The sequence below is a fragment of the Cydia amplana genome, chromosome 2 (assembly GCF_948474715.1).
Source record: "Cydia amplana chromosome 2, ilCydAmpl1.1, whole genome shotgun sequence".
Taxonomy (NCBI): domain Eukaryota; kingdom Metazoa; phylum Arthropoda; class Insecta; order Lepidoptera; family Tortricidae; genus Cydia; species Cydia amplana.
This window is the reverse complement of record NC_086070.1, coordinates 16,376,109-16,395,288: the sequence shown is the minus strand read 5'-3', so window position 1 is coordinate 16,395,288 and position 19,180 is coordinate 16,376,109. Positions and strand designations below refer to the sequence as shown.

General features: G+C 39.3%; 3 protein-coding genes across 5 annotated transcripts; 2 read left to right on the top strand and 1 right to left on the bottom strand.

Moving 5' to 3' along the window:
- Nucleotides 1–880: 880 nt before the first annotated feature.
- Nucleotides 881–4,803, top strand: LOC134662169 (ciliary microtubule associated protein 1B-like). The gene is made up of 6 exons (XM_063518437.1): nt 881–1,037; nt 1,939–2,140; nt 2,968–3,243; nt 3,916–4,015; nt 4,203–4,327; nt 4,763–4,803. Exons 1-5 carry the CDS (start codon nt 1,019–1,021, stop codon nt 4,287–4,289), a joined length of 684 nt encoding a protein of 227 aa, XP_063374507.1. The 5' UTR covers nt 881–1,018; the 3' UTR covers nt 4,290–4,327; nt 4,763–4,803.
- A 1,254-nt stretch (nt 4,804–6,057) lies between these two features.
- LOC134662168 (large ribosomal subunit protein mL54) lies at nt 6,058–7,931 on the bottom strand. Its single transcript, XM_063518436.1, has 3 exons — nt 7,745–7,931; nt 7,286–7,431; nt 6,058–6,248 (listed from the first exon to the last, which is right to left on the bottom strand). The coding sequence occupies exons 1-3, from the start codon at nt 7,860–7,862 to the stop codon at nt 6,087–6,089; spliced, it is 426 nt and encodes a 141-aa protein (XP_063374506.1). The 5' UTR covers nt 7,863–7,931; the 3' UTR covers nt 6,058–6,086.
- Nucleotides 7,932–9,950: 2,019 nt separating this feature from the next.
- Nucleotides 9,951–18,285, top strand: LOC134662167 (nematocyst expressed protein 4-like). 3 transcript variants are annotated; one of them, XM_063518435.1, is made up of 6 exons: nt 9,951–10,084; nt 12,460–12,574; nt 13,041–13,124; nt 14,104–14,370; nt 15,460–15,498; nt 17,968–18,285. In XM_063518435.1, exons 2-6 carry the CDS (start codon nt 12,469–12,471, stop codon nt 18,027–18,029), a joined length of 558 nt encoding a protein of 185 aa, XP_063374505.1. In that variant the 5' UTR covers nt 9,951–10,084; nt 12,460–12,468; the 3' UTR covers nt 18,030–18,285. The 3 variants fall into 3 exon arrangements, with proteins under 3 accessions (XP_063374505.1, XP_063374502.1, XP_063374503.1); XM_063518432.1 differs by lacking the exon at nt 9,951–10,084 and adding an exon at nt 10,191–10,327; XM_063518433.1 differs by lacking the exons at nt 9,951–10,084; nt 15,460–15,498 and adding an exon at nt 10,198–10,327.
- Nucleotides 18,286–19,180: the final 895 nt, after the last annotated feature.

Here is a 19,180-nt window from a genome sequence, read left to right as displayed (position 1 = left end):
GAAGATGATGACCTAGATATAATAATAAGATCCAGTAGGTATTATAATAGTGACCTCTACTCATAATTTTAATAAATACCAAGCTCTCTTCTTACATTGGAGTATACCTAATATGCGGCGATCGCGATCCACTTAGTAAGCGATATGAATAAAAGTCGGGCTCTCAGCTGCGTTGCCAAAACTCGTTCCCGTTCCCGCATAATAATGGAACACAACCCTAAAGGTGCGACTACACTGTGACACCGGCGACACCGCTGCTTAAAAAACGGTGACGGTAGGTACGGAATCGCAGTGACCACCTTTAACTAACATATTTTGTTAGGGATCTATATCTGAATCCCTACCTAGTCTTTTTTCCTATCTTTGCATTCCCTAATATTGTTTGTCATAATGATCAGTTGTCCTAACACTAAAAACCCTAATTTTGGTTTCCCTAATTATTGATTACTTATCCTAATGTTATTAAGCATATTTTCTTTTTATCGAGGGTCGCAGTTCTAACCCTAACCTAACCCACTTTCGTGGCAGCAAGTTCTAAAACCTAACCATTTTTCAGAACCTTACATTATGGAAAATAATCGTTATGTCAATTGACCGTTAGGGCATGTGCCCATTAGGACAAACAAGTTAGGGAAAGTGACTTTAGGACAAACGTTGTTAGGGATTCAGAATGACACCCTTTTGTTAGAGTCTGTTCGGAAAGAGAAGAGTCGTGGAATGTATTGGGCCCCATACTTGGTTTCCGCACAGACTCTATATATTACTGAACACGTGAACAGTGATAATTTTACACAAAGTACGCCACGCACTTATACACTCGACTGTACAACATAAAACATAACCTGCATACAGGGTATTGTCAAAATAGTCGTCATCGGCTGACGCGCGGCTCACTTGTTTCGTGGCCTTCCGAAATATGTCAACCTTATCAAAATTGTAGTGGAAAATATCAGAAAGATTATTTATGTTACAAAATTTTAGTTCAGTGTTCAAATAGTTGTGGGTTTTAATCATCAAAATGGCTAAAAGACCGTTAGGTGAGTATCGTTCGTTGAATTTCGTAAATAGTTCTTCCGCTAAGTTGGTAGCCGGTGTAGTCGTCATCAGCGGGCTCAGCACGGTTCCATTTTTATCCACTATCACTAAGCCCGTCACTTTCGCACTTACATACTTGTTAGAACGTGACAGGCATGGTGATAAATGATAAAAATGCGACCGTGCTACTAGGGCAGATACATCTAAGCGGCCAAGGCATTCAAAAATATCTGAGCATGCAGTAGGACAACACCTTGACAATAGAGGCGTGTCAGATATTTGTGAGCACTTTGGGTGTTCCCATATATCTGGTGGTGATTGTACTTACATTTACATAGCTTACGACTACCATTTACCATGCTACGGCGCTACGTTTTCTACGGCGTAGCACTCCCGTTAGGGGCGTTGAAAACAAGCACACCGCCCGTCCGATGGTAATAAGCGGTTACCGTAGCCTATGGAGGCCTGTGACGTCAGTAACAGTGATGTCGACAATTATCGCACCTGTCACCGTGGTGAAATAGGGGCCAGATGTCACAAGTTTCGCTACTGACGAAAAATTTACCTATGTACTACTAAAACAATTTACAACTAATATTATAAGCAAAAGGAGTTGAGGAGTTCCGGTTAATCCGGTTATAATATTAGCTAAAAATTGTTGAGCATTAGAGTTTTCGTTCGCCGCGACATCTATTGTCAACTAGCAGTACTGATAATGTCCGCTACTTGACGCTAGATGCCGACTACGAAATAACTCGCGTTTTGGTAAGAAAACTGATGTATGGATAGTTATACCACTCTTTCTTTACTTATATTTCTCTATGCCCGTAGAGGCGTAACGATGATGTGTCGTGATTCGTTGTAAATAAATAGATTAATGTTAATGTTACTGGAATGCCTCAGGGCCGGGGCCCGGCGCCTACATGCTGCCAACGACGGTCGGGTACCCGGCGCACGACCCGTCGCGCGACCGCGCGCCCATGTACTCGTTCGGCACGCGCGCGGACAGCCGCTTCAAAACCATCGGGCCCGGCCCGAGCTACCGCATCGACCGGGTGACGCGCGACGGCGCCGTCACGTCGCCTAACTGGAGCTTCGGGGCCAGGTTATTATCGTTTTCTCAAAAATGGACGGCAAAGTCGACGTTACCGGTTAAAAAATAGGTCGCGAAGTGCGTAGTTTATGGTCAGTCAAAAATTAAAAAGTTAAAAACATTGCAGTCTCGATTTCGGGATTGCAATGTTGCATACAATACAACACACTTCTATTATTTTTAGGTAAAAGGCAGCAAAGCAAATCTTTTTAATGGTTTTACTTTTTATCTGTGAAAATTAGAACCTTGATTCTGTAAAATATTTCTGTTTCTTGCACCATTTTTGAGAAAAGCACTATACAGGGTGGATTTTCTTTTTGGGTCAGTGAGGGCAGCTACCAGATCCCGTGCTGCTACGAGAAAACGGTCTTAGAAGACCTTCCCTCGATTTCAAATTAATGAAGATTGGCTTTTACAGATTTTGAAAAAAAAAAAACATACAGGGTGCGAGAAAAAGGTCATTTTTGACAAACTTTTTTTTTGATGCCAATCGATCCCATTACTATTGAGGATCAAAAGCTTGTATGGAAACAAAAAAAAATTTCCGGCTAGAAAAGCCACAAATCGAGGAAAACTTTTCCCGTACAATTTGTATGAAAATGAAAACTTTTATTTTTCACATGCTATTTTTGTATGAAAATCGATTCCATTCCTATCCAGTATCAATAGTTTCCCAGGGGTCAACTTTCGATAATGTACTAAAAAGCCACAAATTAATAAAAACTTTCCATACATTTACTATGGAGAAAACGTGAAATTTAATTCACAATTATTTCTTCTCGACTCTTTTCTTCACGACTGGAATAGTGCCCGCCTGGCCACTGATATGTGTTTTGCAGATTTCCAACACGGTCGACGCTCCGCACGCCAGGCCCGGGCGCTCACGCGCCGGAGCGCTGCCCGCCAGTGACAGCCAGAGCCCCGCAGTACTCGATGGGCGCGCGACTCGGCTTCGCGCTGAAGCGAATGGTGCCCGCGCCCAACGCTTACGCGCTGCGCATGGGTCCGGGCACGCCCGCCTGGACCATGGCGCCACGCTCCGGTTTCAACCTCAAGGCCAAGTCGCCGGGGCCCGCCGTTTACTTCCAGCAAAACACCGACGTTTACAAGAATAGGTTAGTCACTGGTGTGATAATGATAATACACTATAAAAATATCAAAAGCCGAAGGCGTACCTAACTTTAGATACCTATTACTAGGTGCTATAGGTAGGTAGTAAAAGAAAGAACTCTTCTTCTTCTTGGTTCTTAAGATCGGTTTTCCTAGGATAGCGGTGCCGTTATATAGCGGCCGTCTCCATACTAAATAATACGGCTAAATATGGATGTCGTAGTATTTGTATGGAGACGGCCGCTATATGACGGCACCGCTTTCGGAGGAAACCAAAGCTTTACCAAAATTTGATCTGTTATTTAGCAGGTATTACTTAAAAATATTTTTTCGGTACCCTACCAGGGTCCATGTGCCTATAAGTATGTTACTATGTAGTCTACTCGTATGTAATATAAATACATATCTACATTGGATGCAAAATAAAAATCTCTATCTATAAATAATATATTTGCAATCGCACCTGTAGAGCCGGAGCAGCTAACAACTGTTGGAGAAGCCCTCACACTAGTTGAACTTCTTAGAATTTAGAAAGGACCTTAACTTATAAGATGTCGCAATCATTATGGATGGAACAAAGGCTAATGATAGTTGACGTTCGTTTATGTGTATATTCCGACGCATATATACCTAGCGAAAATGAATGTTTTAGGAGAAATGTTGTGTTTGTGTTACAGGCAACCGATTTACTCGCTGGGTGCGCGTTTGGGCTTCCAGAACCGCAGTAAGACCCCCGGACCTGCGGCTTATCCACCCAACCTCTACAACACTAAGAAGGTACACACACACTACTTGCAAACCTACCTCTTATTTTGAAGAAATAGACACAGAATAGGATGGAGCCTACCTATGGGATGGGTCCGTATCGTGTCGCCCTGTGAGGCTGTTATTGATTTGGCAGCTTGGCAGGTTCTACTTTTATCTGTCGCTAATTCTATAAAAATAATAAACACCTACGTTGCAGAATCCGTACTCATACTCGTTCGGCATACACCACGGCCTATATTCGGCGCCAATGATAGTCAAAGAAGACACCATGGACTGCCTGTGAAAAGTTAGTCGTCGTAGGGAGTCAACTGTAACGAAAAAGTAAGACGCGCCAAAGGTGACAGTATTTTTTCATAGGACTGGAAGGCTCATCAGTTTTTGTTAAATATCCATATTACATATCGGATTTCAATTAAGACGTTCGTTCATGAGCGCAAGTGCGTCGCACTAAGATTAAAATCAAACTAAGATGTATCATCTTGGGTCGTCCCATTCGTTTTTCGTAAAGTTCTTAAATTAGTCCTATTCTGCTTTCGTCACTCATTCTACATCGAAAACCACTGACGATTGTGACGAATGTAGAATGGGTGACGAAAGCAGAATAGGACTAATTTAAGAACTTGACGAAAAACGAATGGGACAACCCAAGATGATACCTATATTTCATAAATCTTGCCTATAACTTATTTAAAAGACTAAAGGCATGTGTCTTGTTTAGCGCTGAATGAGTCAAGTAAACTGTCTACTTATTTTCAGAAATAGTCGATCGTCTGAATTGGCATGGTCACGCTGGGAGCCTGGGACTTCTTTCCATGTTCGGTACCTACCACGAATTAGGTACTTGCCTGGAATGAGTACTTAGGTAACAAAGTGCAAAGAGGAAGACCATATCTATCTGCCGGGAAGACAAAAAGACCTATTACAATGGAATTGAAATCAAGTCGTTGTTAAGGATTAATGTTGTATTAGGTGCTACAAACGAAATTTCTTTTGTTTAAAAATCGGATGCAACAAAACAAATGCGACTAAGTATTCATGCTGACTGTAATTCCATTGTCGTCATGCATGTTCTCTGTAATATAAAAATCGAATATACTTTGGAATTAAATGTATATTAGTAAAGGTTCTAGAAAATTAGATTATGGCCGTAAGACGCCCATGAAAAACGAAATTTTATCCGGAACCTTTAAATAGTAAATCCGGAAACACCATCTTAAATTTTAAATTTTTTCGGTAGGTACTCTAGATACCTACCCCTAATTACTCTCGAATGCACAATTCTATATTGTTGTCAATTGTTTTGTGCAGAGCAAGACGTGGGAAATCGATTTGTTAGTGCAATTGTAAAACTTCGGGTTGTAAAGTGAACGTGAGGTTGATTTGGAAAATTACCATGTTGTGCGTTTTATAAAATGTTATTGTGAGGAAAATGTACTAAAGTTTAAATACAATGTTTACGATGTAATCCAACTTTTTATTCCATTCCATTGAAGCAGCAACCAGAACTAAGTCCTCAAAATATTGTGTGGTAAAGGCGCCAAGGTAAAAAATATCGGTACTTTTGCCGTGTTTGTGTGCATTGTGTAACTAAAAGATGTGTGCATAGATACTCTGGGAAGCAATGCAGTCTTTATGTATAAAAATGGTTTATTTTACCCTATTAATATGCGAAAGTAACTCTGTCTGTTACCTCTTCACACTTAAACCGCTGAACCGATTGGGTTGAAATTTGGTAGGTACCTATGGCGATAATTTGAGGCCTGGGGACATTGGATGGTTTTTATCAATCGTTATCATCGTCATTCCACGCACCTCGTTTGCGTTGTGGGCAAAGTTAGTAAGTAAAATGTATGCTTCTTCTAGCATAAACTTCAGAGTCTGGAAGGAAAAGACTACATTTAAATCCTAACATTTTATTTACATTTCCTACTTAAAAACTAGGCATCTTCACCTATTCTGAGTTTTCTGAACCACACATTTCAGGAAACCACTTCTAATATCTCTTTTAATTTAACTATGAAACACATTTGCAAAAAGCAACATTTACGAGACATTTCAGAGACAAAGTCAATTATAAAATCTAAAACTTGCGCAGTGATCGTAGCTTGTTATTGCGGCGCATGCCTGCGGCGCGCACGCGGAGCCAGTAGGCCTTCGTGTCGGGATCCAGCGACTCCAGCGGCGGCGCGGGGCCCGTGTGCAGCTCCCAGAGCCAGTCGGGGTACTCGCTATCTGGGCCCAGCTGCAAATCAAAGGATCGTAATGAAAATGTTTTCTATGTAGGTATGATATCCGAATGGATATATCCGTAAAGTTACTAATACTTTAAATCGCGCAAGATGTATGGAGTCGTGCGCGAGAACGCAACTCATGCTAGACCGCCAGAGGGCCTAGCTGTAGATTTTATAACATCCAATGAAATCATTATAAAAACCATTAAAATATATTGACAACTTATTATCGGGCAAGCCATATCCATGTTTGGCACTACTGTCATTATACAGTTATACACCGTAAAGGCTTCTGTTAATTTCAAGGCTGCATTGCTGAGCCTAAATCAAGTAACTGTATCTAAGACACTGTATTCTAATTAACTCCATTCGGAGATAATCAATTTTTTATTATAAGGCCCTTATGAGTGTGTACACTTGCCTTAGGGCCTGTTAACACATTGATTAGTGTTTAGTATGAGTTCATATATTTGCTACTAAACATAACCCCTTACTGCATGTAAAAAAAATATTTGTTTAAATTTGAACTTTAACAGCTGTCAATAGAGTTGAAATCTGTTGAATATCATATTGGCCATTTATGGCTTTGTCTTTGTCGAATGGTGATCGATGTTCAAAATCAACAATCAACACTTTTTATAAAAATAAACTTAACAATGCCATGCCATTTAGTTTTCTTAAACATGCTTAACCATACCCAAAAGTTCACAGAATTCAATGATAACACGGTGTATATACCATATAGGTATGTCTTTTTAGCAATATTTTTAGGCTTCACTTAATCCCAAATTGTGTTTTGGACAGATTTATAAGATAACCCAAAGAGCTATATGCTAATAATAATATTACAAAAACCAGTATGTAAACTTGGTTGAGAGTTGAGACATACCCATCTGGTTTGATGCTCTCTTTCACACCATTTTCTAGTGCTTTATTTATCTTTGATCAACTGTATTGCTTGGTCATATGGGTCAATAAAGATGAGCATTTAAGTATAACCCCATGATGACTATGACTGCTTCCATTTTTTGTTTAAAAGTTGGCATACCTTAGGGTCTTCTCCTGTGGTATAAATATTGGCACCACACACTTGAGTGACAAGCTTCTGTGGGTCCGTCTCCACTGGCAGTTCACGCTTCTCCATGGTACCTAGCTTGCCTAGCTTCTTCTTGCCTTTGCCTAACCCCATTACTCCTGAAAAAAGATTGTTGTTAAAGTACTAACATAGATAATCTTGGTTTTGTAAGTTTTATACCATATTATTATTGTCTGTTTTCAAACTCTTTGGTCTTTCTAGCATGGTCATTTTTGAAGCATGTGTGGAAAGCCATTTTAAGGTACAAGATACTCAAGGTCTAGAGGAGAGGAATGTTAAGGAATACAAATTTAATAGTAACAATATGGGAATAAGTAATTTTTGTTCTCCTTCCTGCATACGAGAGATGTGAGTGAACATTCTTTTATAAAACTCATATTGGACTTGTAAGCGTTGTAGTAACGATGGTACCTCCAGCGGCGGATGTTGTTTTCTTGGCAGCGGCAAACAATGGTGTTGCGCTGTGCATAGCGCGCACGTCCGCTGTAACTGGCACTGCCAGCAAGCGCCCATATAGGACGCGGTACATCACTAATGTCCAATTAATTGTATTTATAACAAATACGAATATTCAATAGGTTTAATAAAGTAAGGTTGAGGTTAGAAAATTTTGACATTGACATTATACTTTGAGCGTTTAGAAATCATTTGAAAATCTTATGTTACAAGTTAGTGTTACAAACAAGTTACTAATGTATTTGCCCAAACATTTATTATTAGAAGAAACGAGACTGAAATAACGTTACAGCTTGATAATATGAAGAGAACTTGAAGATAATTAGAAACATGAATATAAAATATCAGCCAGAGAATTGTGGTTGAAATAAAACAAGAAGTGAAAATTTTGAACGTAGTGTGAACAGTTCGAATACCAATTCCGGAATGAACACAAGGCATGAAGTGATGAATGATTTTGGTTAATCTAAACTATGCTGATTATGACTATGATGATTATGTTAGTACAAAGCAAAGTAAAGAATTTAACTTGCATATGAATATCATCGTTATTGATTTGTAGCCAGTGTTTCTATTTTATTTTCCGTCTAGGCTACATCCCACAAACATGGTTTTCGAACGTCTTCTGGAGTTGTTATTTCCGTCATATGTCAATGTCACAAACATGTTAGTTGTCAAAATATCAAACTAAAAACCAAAGAGTAAAGTAAGTATATAGGTAAAGAGAGCCCTCTTGAAGCATTTTATGGAAACTCATTTGAACGCACCATCTCTGATTCTCCGCCGCAACTAAGTATGTTTGTGTGCGTGCACAACTACATATGCATCCATATGTGTACTTTCGTTCTACATAATATTAGGTCTACTTGGGCGGTTTACAAGTCCATTTTTTGTTTGGTTTCTTGTAACAAAAACCTTTCATTGTTTACAAGAAATCAAACAAAAAATGTACTTGTAAACCGCCCAAGTAGACCTAACATTATGTGGAAAAGGTTAATGTTATCAATAATGGAATAAAGAAAAAAACAGAATATTAAATTCAATATGTTTATTGCATACATGTTTTACATCACATTATCGCTAGGAAAGTACAATTTTAGGTAAACAATAGAAAAGAAAGCGAGTGTGGTGAAAAAGCATTCACACACAAGAAAATACATGTTAAAAAGAAAATTTGAATAATTTACTATGCACAATACAAGCACATAGTCTAGGCATTGTAGCAGATTTATCGATAGTGGCGTAACTTATCAAAAGTAGGTACTTATTAGATACCTACCACGAAATAAATTTACTCTAAAATAGCGTCCATATTGCACAAAATAACACAGAACTCAACGCACTTTCTGGAGGTTTTCACAACAGGGCATGGCAGGGCAGGGCAGGCATGTGTTTTCATTCGGGCTTTAATCTAATTTCCTCCAGCACCATAACCAAACCATAACGAAGAAAATGGCTCAACCATCACTAAAATATTTTTAATTTACGCTCTTACAGTGACAGCTAAAAAATTGCATGTCTTGGCCATACACCTAGTATTATATACTTAGATGAGCTATACGCGTGCGTCCGTGAGGGACAGAACATACGTAATGCGACCAAATTAAAAACACGTTTTGACGTTCCTGACAACCTACCAAACATAACCTACGTAATTTGGTCGGGTTATTTCAAAAGCGCGTTCTCTGCTACTCATACTAAAAGTTCCATAAGTGCATCTTGTTCGGTCAACTGGCTCCTCGCCTATTTCATCTATATATGATTGTACCTCTATGGTCTTGTTTGTTTTTTTTTTTTTAATTTTATGGCCTGGTTACGAGACCTTTAAGCCAATCTATGGTCTTGTCGGTTATGCAAGTGTTGCCAGCATAAACAAACAGTATAATTAAATCACATTTTAACAAAATTCTTATTTTTTCGTGAAATTAATTGAAAATTATAATAATTAAAAATATTAATTCGTACTTATTTTAATTTTAATATTAATGCCACTAAAATTATATGAATTTTATAGTGCCATCTGGTGACGTAGTTTGTGTAATCGGAAGTCAACTTTACGCAATAGTATGTTGTCGGGGGCAAAATATAGAAATCGCCTGCATCTTTACTGACGTTAACTACATTTCTAGTGTCCCCCCCCTGCTAAAAACTAATTACTAAATGTCAAATTGTGATTTCGCGAACAACAATCCATTTTAGTGGGCGCAGGATATTATTTGTCGGAAGTAGGGAGTTGCGTTGCGATAAGCGAACAATTCGTTTGTTCGCTCGCAAACGTCTAAATTATTTGTGCAGGTAAGCCCCTTTTCAACACATAAACTACATAAAGGAAGCGAAGGATACAACCTTGTTTAGATTCGAGTACTTTTGTGTGTTTTCCCTATGACGCGGTAAGTCCCGCGGTGACTAATCTCGATTATTTTATCTCGTTGTGTGTCGCTGCGATATCATGTTCAGAGTTCAGATTCTTCAGAAGACTATTACGAGATCTCAAGCGAGATGTCACACGACTTCGACCACTTTTTCGACAACTTCAAGGTGAGCAGACAACAACTGTAACTTGTAAGGTCGCACTGTAATCCAGTTCGATGTCAATTGACAATAAGTTCTGTTTTACAAAACTTGGAGTACTGTTCAACTAAGACTATTTTTTGTCTGGGACAAGTCTTTAGTTTGCTTACTTAGTGTCGTAAATAGTAGGTATATTCTTCTTTTCTGACAAAAATGACTGCTTGATTTGACTACCCAAACCAAATTTATTTTGTAACAAAAATGTTTATTCAGAGACCATACTTTTATATCCGCAATGCAGGCTTCGTCAGGTCAGGCAGGTTTTGTAACAGTTATCAATGTGTAGCGCTTATTATATCCTATCCCTCAAAAGAGGTAACTTAGTAGGATAGTAATATATAAACTTTTGTTATAAAAACAGGATATGGAAAACATGATAAAAGATAATTATATAAAGGACTTGATGGGACATAGTCAATTTTTGCATGATATAAGGATAAGGACTTCACCAGAACATCAATCTTATGTACCATTGGATCCCTCCATCAGTGTTGCCTGGGTATCCCATATTATACAGTCAGCAGCAGAAAATGCTGAGCGGGCCAGGTGTTAATAATGATCTTGATGGGACATTATTGTTAGGGGAATAAGAGTGTGTCAAGGTAATATTAAACACCTCGCTCACTTAGCAACTTCTGCTGCTGACTGTACCTGTAGTGCTAGTACAGATCTTACCATTTAGAGAGTGGTGGCAGAATTACACAAACAGGTATAGAAAGTATGAATATTAGAATCTAAAATGTCTAACAGTGACATGTCTATACACAACATAAATTGTTGTTTGCATGGCCACTCTCTAAATGGTGAGATCTATATTATTATACCAAATAGTAGTGTTGAAGTAAGCAGTGTGGACTAAGATACTGTAAGTTACTGCAGGTTTCTGAAGGAATTGGTCCTCCACTGTTAAAATTGTGGTAATTCAAATATTTAGTAGCTAAAATGACAAGACTGTAGTTAACAATAGTTAGTTGTCCAATTGTTTTGCTTGTATGTTGTAAGCAACCTTTTGTGAGATGGTATTACAAACTACATATACCTATGAATAGTATAAATTATAGTAATATTAACACTTCTATAAATAAAAGTTCATGGTGTAAAATTAATTTACATTCAATTATTAATTAATTAATAATTGAATGTTTAACATTCAAAGCTAGTTTTATTTTTGAAATGGTAGTTCCATTATAGGTATTTAACAATATAAATGCGAAATACGCAACAAGTGGCGAATTTTAAAACACGACCGAAGGAAGTAGAATACATACTTGTTTTGGACGTAGTCGACTATGCTCGGATGTGCGAGTGGAATATCGCTATATAGTGCTGTCTCACTCACATACCGAAGCGATGTGCGGACCCACATGAGTGTGATAACCGCTCGGGCGCTCGCTCAATCACCCTGTTATTAGGTAACAATATGTAAGGATGGCAAACATACAAATATTGCTTGTCTGAATAAATATTCTCTTTCGCTATCTCTGTAAATGCAGAGATAGCGAAATCCTGAACATTACAAAATGCAGCTATAGGTATATATGTAACTAAACTAGAACAACATATTTACATAAATATGTTGTTATAGTTTAGTTACATATACCTACAGCTCTCATGAATCTCATGATAACGAAAATACTGCCTTGCTTATTGTAGTTTGCAGTAGATAGAACGGTGGATAAATAGGTAAAGAAAATTATAGTAATTAGACAATATTGTAAAAAGAGACAATATTGTAAGTATTGTACTTGTAGCCTTATGTGCAGTGTTTACCGAATAAGTACGTGTAGTGTACCAAATAACTGAACTAATAGATGAGCGCATGCAAAGTAGAACATATAACATAAATTCCTGGTGCCATTATGACCATTCTGCGCGTACAAAATAATTTTTAAGGGGTTTGACAATCGGTTAGACTTGTCTTAGTTTAGATACTTTTTTTTGGTGTGTGGTATAAAGTGGTATACACTGATTGCTTTGTAAGATAAAGGCTCTGCCAACCAACAATTGATCTGTCCATTGTGCATGGAGCCCAAACTACCAAAAAATCTTTTTAGATGTCACCATATTGTGTATAATTGCAGTAAATTGTTTGTTTGTAGAGCCGAGCGATGAGCACAGGCACGCTCCTGCTGGCGCTAGCGCTTCTGGCGCTGCTGGTGGCGCTGGTGGCCTGCTGCTGCCGCCGGCGTAAGGCGCAGGGGCAGGTGCTGACACGTAAGTACTATCTTAAGTGTAAGGCCTAAGTGGATGCTGGAGTTGGGCGTGCAGCGGGGCGGGGCGTGCGGCGTGCATGTTAAACAAATGCAAGCGTATATGAGCGGCCTTAATGCACGCTGCTCAAATCACTTGTGAGCCCGACGTCACGCTGCACGCCCCGCCGAACGCTCCGCTTCGAGCGTCTTGCACTAAGATGAAGTTACTCTATACTAGCAATTGAATACATAGTTATAACGGCGTTTTTTTCTATTGGGCCAACTTTAATGTAGATAGTAAGTTTTTGGTCAAAGTCTGCCTTTGGAAAATATAATCTACTTAGTTTCCGTGGTAATATTTTCGTGCATTTCCCTTGATTAAAACAAATTAAAACGTGTAACAACGAAATAACCCTACAATTTTGCGTTTTAAAACAGTTGTTGTACAAAACTGCTCGTAATGCTGATATATTGGGGTTGACTTGCAGCCCCGCCGCCCGCGCCGCCGGGGCCCCTGCAAGCCGTGCAGGCGCCCTACCCACAGCAGCAATACGCGCCTGCACCTTACCCTGGTGAGTACACCGTACGCTTAAGTACTACGAAATATACTTGTATAGGTAGTATCTTTATATTTTTAAGGAACTTTACATCTATTCATTGAAATAATTTCTTTTCTCATGTGCCAATGGACAGTGGTATCTTAAACAAACATGATGTACCTAACTATATGTTTTATATGACAAATTGCATATTTTATGGTGTCAGTGAACCTGTGCGAAATTTATTTTATTCTTAGACGCATTTGACCTTGCACTTTTATTTAGTTTAATTGTCTGAGGAGCACCAATGTTGTTAAATTAAAGCTATGTCAATATCATGCACGAGTGAGCGCGAACTATTCTTGACTATGACAAATCTAAACGTTAACGATAAGGCCGTTACGCATTAAATACTTGATTCATAATTTGTGACGGTTTAAGTTGATTACAATAAGTATCTTAACTTCTAATTTGTTGGGTCATTAAGGAATCTTAGGTATCTATTTGATACACGGTGGATCGGTTTACTTCTAAAGTAATATCATAGCTGTAGGTATTATTTATGATATTTATTTATATTATACCTTCCGTTTGCGAGCAAATGCAAAGCAGTGGTAGTCTGTAGTAGTTTTCAGGTTCGGGCGTAACTACCTATATATTGTAAGTATAGGTTTTTTTAAACAGGTGGTGGGGGTCGCAGATTTGAGTCTTTGCTCGTACTAATGCATAATGTTTATAAGAATGAATCTAAGTATGTATACTGTACGGAATAACATTTTTTTTCATCTAGGTAAATTATTAAAATTCAGATTGTTTATGAAAGATTAAAATGTGACGTTCCACGGAAAAAGGTACCTTATGGCACTTGGCGCTTACGTCGCATAGCGCCGCAATAATAATAGCGCGCGGCGGCGGAGCGGCGTTAATAATAGCGTAAGCGCCAACGGCCATAAGGTACCTTTACCCGTGGGACGTCACAAATTATGGTTACAATGTTCATATATCGTTGCAGTTGCTACATCGTATCCGACACAATCGGCCGCACCGTATCCGGTGGCCGCACCGTATCCGGCGGCCGCACCGTATCCGGCGGGCGCGCCGTATCCAGCGGCGGCGCCGTATCCGGCGACCGCGGGCCCCATGCCCGTGCCGGGCGGCGGCTACCCGGCGCCGTTCCCGGCCCCGTATCCCAGCGCGACTCCGTACCCGGCCGCCCCGTTCCCGCAGCCGCACGCCGACGCGCACCACCCGACCGCACCTAGCGCGCCAGAGGCTCATGGTAAGTTATCTCAATAAAACGACTCGCGACGGATCTGCCGACGGACTAGGCCGTATATCTTAGTACTTGTAATCTCGGGGTTTACACTCTGATTCATAATAACTTAGGCCTCGGTTTACCGTTCATGCCGTAGGTACTGTTGCAGTCATATTGTGGAAATTTTTGTTCACGCATATGATGGAAAGTGAACACGGGAAAGGGACAGTTAATAAAGTCGTAAATTACCATCGTGTTGTTAGTCCCTTATTGGTGTTGGAATATTTGGGACTTGGGAATCCATACTAATATATAATATTATAAAAGGAAGTCTGTCTGTCTGTCTGTTACCTCTTCACGCTTAAACCGCTGAACCGATTTAGATGAAAATTGGAAAGAGAAAGGACAAGTCCCGAGGAAGGACATAGGATAGTTTTTATCCCAGAAATCATCCCTTAAAGGGGTGAAATTTTGTACGGGGACTTAACAACAACTGCATAACAAACTTTGTCGATGGGAACTGTCCCGCTCGCGCGGTGTAGCACCGGCGCTGGTGCACGATTTAGTTGAAATTTGGCATAGAGATAGTTTGAGTCCCGGATAAGGATATAGGATAGTTTTTATGTCGGAAGTCATCCATAAAGAGGGTGTGGAAGTGAGAAAATAAATGAATTGCCTGTTAATTGGTGTAAGCAATAAAGCATTATTCTCAAAATTATTGCTATTACATTTTATCCACGGGCTATACTTTAACTGCTCGAACTAATTCCACGCAGACGAAGTCGTGGGCAAAAGCTAGTATTATATACTTTTTTGTTGGCGTTGAATGGTGCTAAAATTCTGTTGATGGTAAAATACTTAACACCTGCTCAAACGCTTATTCTGTTTGACCTTTTGCTGTGATATTAATTGTTCCGAAATTACCGGCAAATCGTCAGTCGAATAGTTTCAGTCTGGAAATATTCTAAACTTAACTCGCACCCCTTTCTCAACAACTGGCCGGAGGAGGCACTATGTCGGGAGTCGTGGAAGACAAGGGGAGAGGCCTTTGATTAAAAAAAAAACTCACACTTATGGCAATACTTTAAAACATGACGGTGGTTATTTGCGCAGCATTCTTTGGCGTGCCGCCGCCAGGCTGGATGCCGCCAGGTGAAATCTTGCTTTAATTTGCCCTTGATCCTAGAAGACAATCAATGACAATGACAATAAATGATGGTGGGTCATAATAATATTTAAGGTCTGCTTTTTATTCCCAGATATATGAATAATAACCAGGGCCCATACACGTCATGCCGTTGACGAAAAAATTACGTCACGCTGCATAGAGTATGATTCCAATTGAAGGCCGGGTACACGGAAAGAACATGTCTAGTATTTTTTTTTTCAAAAATGAGATTCGAATTTCAAGATGTAGAGCTCTCAATGAACTATTTGTTACAGCTTCTGTAACCTCTGTAATTATAAATATAACTCCTTTTTTTCACTTAAAAAGCGGCCAAGTGCGAGTCGGACTCGCCCATGAAGGGTTCCGTATTTAGGGGATTTATGACGTATTAAGTTTTATCATTCTCTTATTTTAGAAGTTACAGGGGTGTGGGGGGGGGGGGGACACACATTTTACCACTTTGGAAGTGTCTCTCGCGCAAACTATTCAGTTTAGAAAAAAATGATATTAGAAACCTCAATCTCATTTTTGAAGACCTATTCATAGATACCCCACACGTATGGGTTTGATGAAAAAAAAAATTTGAGTTTCAGTTCTAAGTATGGGGAACCCCCAAAATTTATTGTTTTTTTTTCTATTTTTGTGTAAAAATCTTAATGCGGTTCACAGAATACATCTACTTACCAAGTTTCAACAGTATAGCTCTTATAGTTTCGGAAAAAACTGGCTGTGACATACGGACGGACAGACAGACGGACAGACAGACATGACGAATCTATAAGGGTTCCGTTTTTTGCCATTTGGCTACGGAACCCTAAAAACACCAACACACGAAGATTATATGGTTAATTAGGTATCTTTCCTTTCAAACCGCGATAACTCAAAATGTAGTCAGAGTGACTAGACATGTTCTTTCCGTGAACCCTTCACTAACCGGAGCGCCTATAAGAGCTTACCCCTCTGCCGAAAATCTGGCATAATTGTGCAAACTTAACGTATACATTTGACGTGCTCCTCCCCCGCAAAAAGTATCGTCTTAAATTTAGAATTCGTATCCATACTAAAAATGGTAAATTTTACCTTTGCTTGTTTCCTTTCATTCATCCATCGTTGCGTTCGCCTCATTGAATTTCGAGAGCTTCTCACGTGTTTCAAGTGTCACAGGTCAGGATCATAGGCATACCGTAGAAGCTCTTGGAATATAGGCACACCTTATACCAAACACGTGACATCATGTCAATGTACTTAAATTTTAAATATAAACTCTGGGAGTAAAAATCATATGAGCGGCATTTAGCTTATTAATTAATGCCATAGCAAGTGAATTTTACGTTTACTTCCCTAGTGCATGCCATTTTAAACCGTCCTGCATGCATCAATACAATTTAGATTTACAAATTATATTGAATAGAAATTAGTATTAAGTGTAAGAACCTTTCCTATAATTGAGAATTTGACATGCTACGCCCGGCTACAATTTTTATTACCGCTCTTGATTCCGCTAATGCGTAGGTAAGGATTTCACATCGTCGGTAAAAAACATGAATATTTCTTAGATGTGTTTGACCTGGGGATACCGTCCAAGTCTGTGCCGAGCCTGGAGCCGCCGCACCGCCCGCGCCCCGCGCGTGCGCAGAGCCCCCTTAACACTGCGTAATCGCTGCTCATGTTATTGTCAGTCAATTGTTTTATTTTTTATTGTATAAGTATTCATTAAATACAAAAACATCGTAATTCGAAGTTTGATTTAGTACGGACTTTAGAGACCGGCGAATATTAATAAGCTTTCTTTTTTCGATTGACATCTTTTATATTCAGAGTTGACATACATCACATAAAAAACGAAGTGGCGCCTTTGTCAGTGTTACGTTATAAGGTGTTGAGATCCTATTACCAGTTTTTTTTACCTGTAATAGAAGTGAATTGTTTCAAATGGTATCTTCAAGAACTATGGGGGATAAAACTACACCAGTGTTAAATATTTAGATGAAAAGTATTTTGAAATTTTAAGCAAATGACCATAGTTTATTTTCCTCTCACTGCATGGACCGATGCTTGCGTGTGTAACTTAACTAAGTACCTTGGTTTGGGTGAGTCCAGTCTCTTTTCTAACTCACCCTCACTTTTGCACGAGTAGTTTGATGTAGACTGTTGATTTGAGGCGCCTTAGAGTAACTAGTATATATCTATTGTATTGACAGAAATAGTAGCAAATTAAGCTGTGAAGTTTACTAAAAGTTTAAAAAAATGGTTACAATATATGTTACAAGCAAGTTAATTAGTAGGTAGACCAAGATTACAATATTTTATGCCTAAAACTGTGTACATATTAGGCCAACAAGAAGGTTCTACTCGTCAGACTTGAGATCTGGCTTTCGTAGGCTCGATGTGTACGCACTGTAGGTGATATGTATACGTGATGTGATTGTACTCGAAAGTTATTGTTTTCACAGCGTTGCCGCCGTCGTACGAGCAGGCGACGGGAACCAAGAACCCTCCGTACCCCATGCACTAAACGGCGACGCCACGCTCACTACCGGCCTGTGTGTGTCGTCGCACCGCACCGGCGCCGCACGAAATACGTCCTCCCGTTTCAAGGCTCTCCTAACTCTCCTTACAGGGATTTTCTCTAGAAATTACTTAGTTTTGTATCGTTTATTTTTATTGTAATCCCGCTGATTGAGTTGAAGTGTACCTGAATAGGGGCGTAGCTAGAAAATGTTTGATTTTAGAAGTATAGCACGCGCATACAGTGTGTTTCCAGAAAGCGTTAGTTAATTAAGATCGCTAACCCACATTAGTATTGGTCTGTTGCTATTACGAACGGAAAGTGGAGTGATTTTAGTGCTGCAGTTTGCGACTATATTGATGATGAGAAATGCTGCAAAAAGTTGATGAATAGGAGTGGCGGTTAATGGATACCTATATTTGAAGGCTGCTAAGCTACGATCCTGTAATGTACGTACCTATTGTGTTTTCTTTAAAGTTTTAGGGGGTTTTAGGTAGTTTTAGAGATTATATTTTATGTTGTAATTATTATATTTGAGTGTATCGAGCCTAAGAGTGGGTCTGCTAATGCTCAACAAGTCAACATAAGTCTTGAAACCGGAGCTGCCGCTGTGGGCACAACTGAACAAATGTGATTTTATAAGAATGATTCAATGTTTAATTAAGAATTTATGTTATATTATTTTAGTTTTTTTACTTATTTACATGATTGTTGCTATCGGCCCTTATTTCGAACACAGTTTGGCTATGGTACCTATAGTGGTTGTTTAAGATATTTATGTTTACTCTTCTAATATGTACTTTATAGTCGACCGTACATTTGGAGTAGATACTTATAAAAAGCGACTCAAGAAGTCTCAAGACTGATTAGAGACGTAGAGTTTGGCGCGAAATAGTCCGCGTGTCTGTAAAGGACGGCCAGTAGCAACGAACATCGAGTCACAAACTCACATGACTGCACACAGGGCCGCTTCTTTTCATGTTATAGTATTTTTTCTAGAGGCGCGTATAAACGAGCACCATTTTCAAAGCTACTGTTGGTATCTGATAACCACTGCAAACGTTGGTGGTAAGACAGCTACCTTAGGCGCTGTTTAACGTAGGTTTGTGGCGCCTCTCATGTTTGGGTGTATGGTCTTAAGTAGTCTATGGCATTTA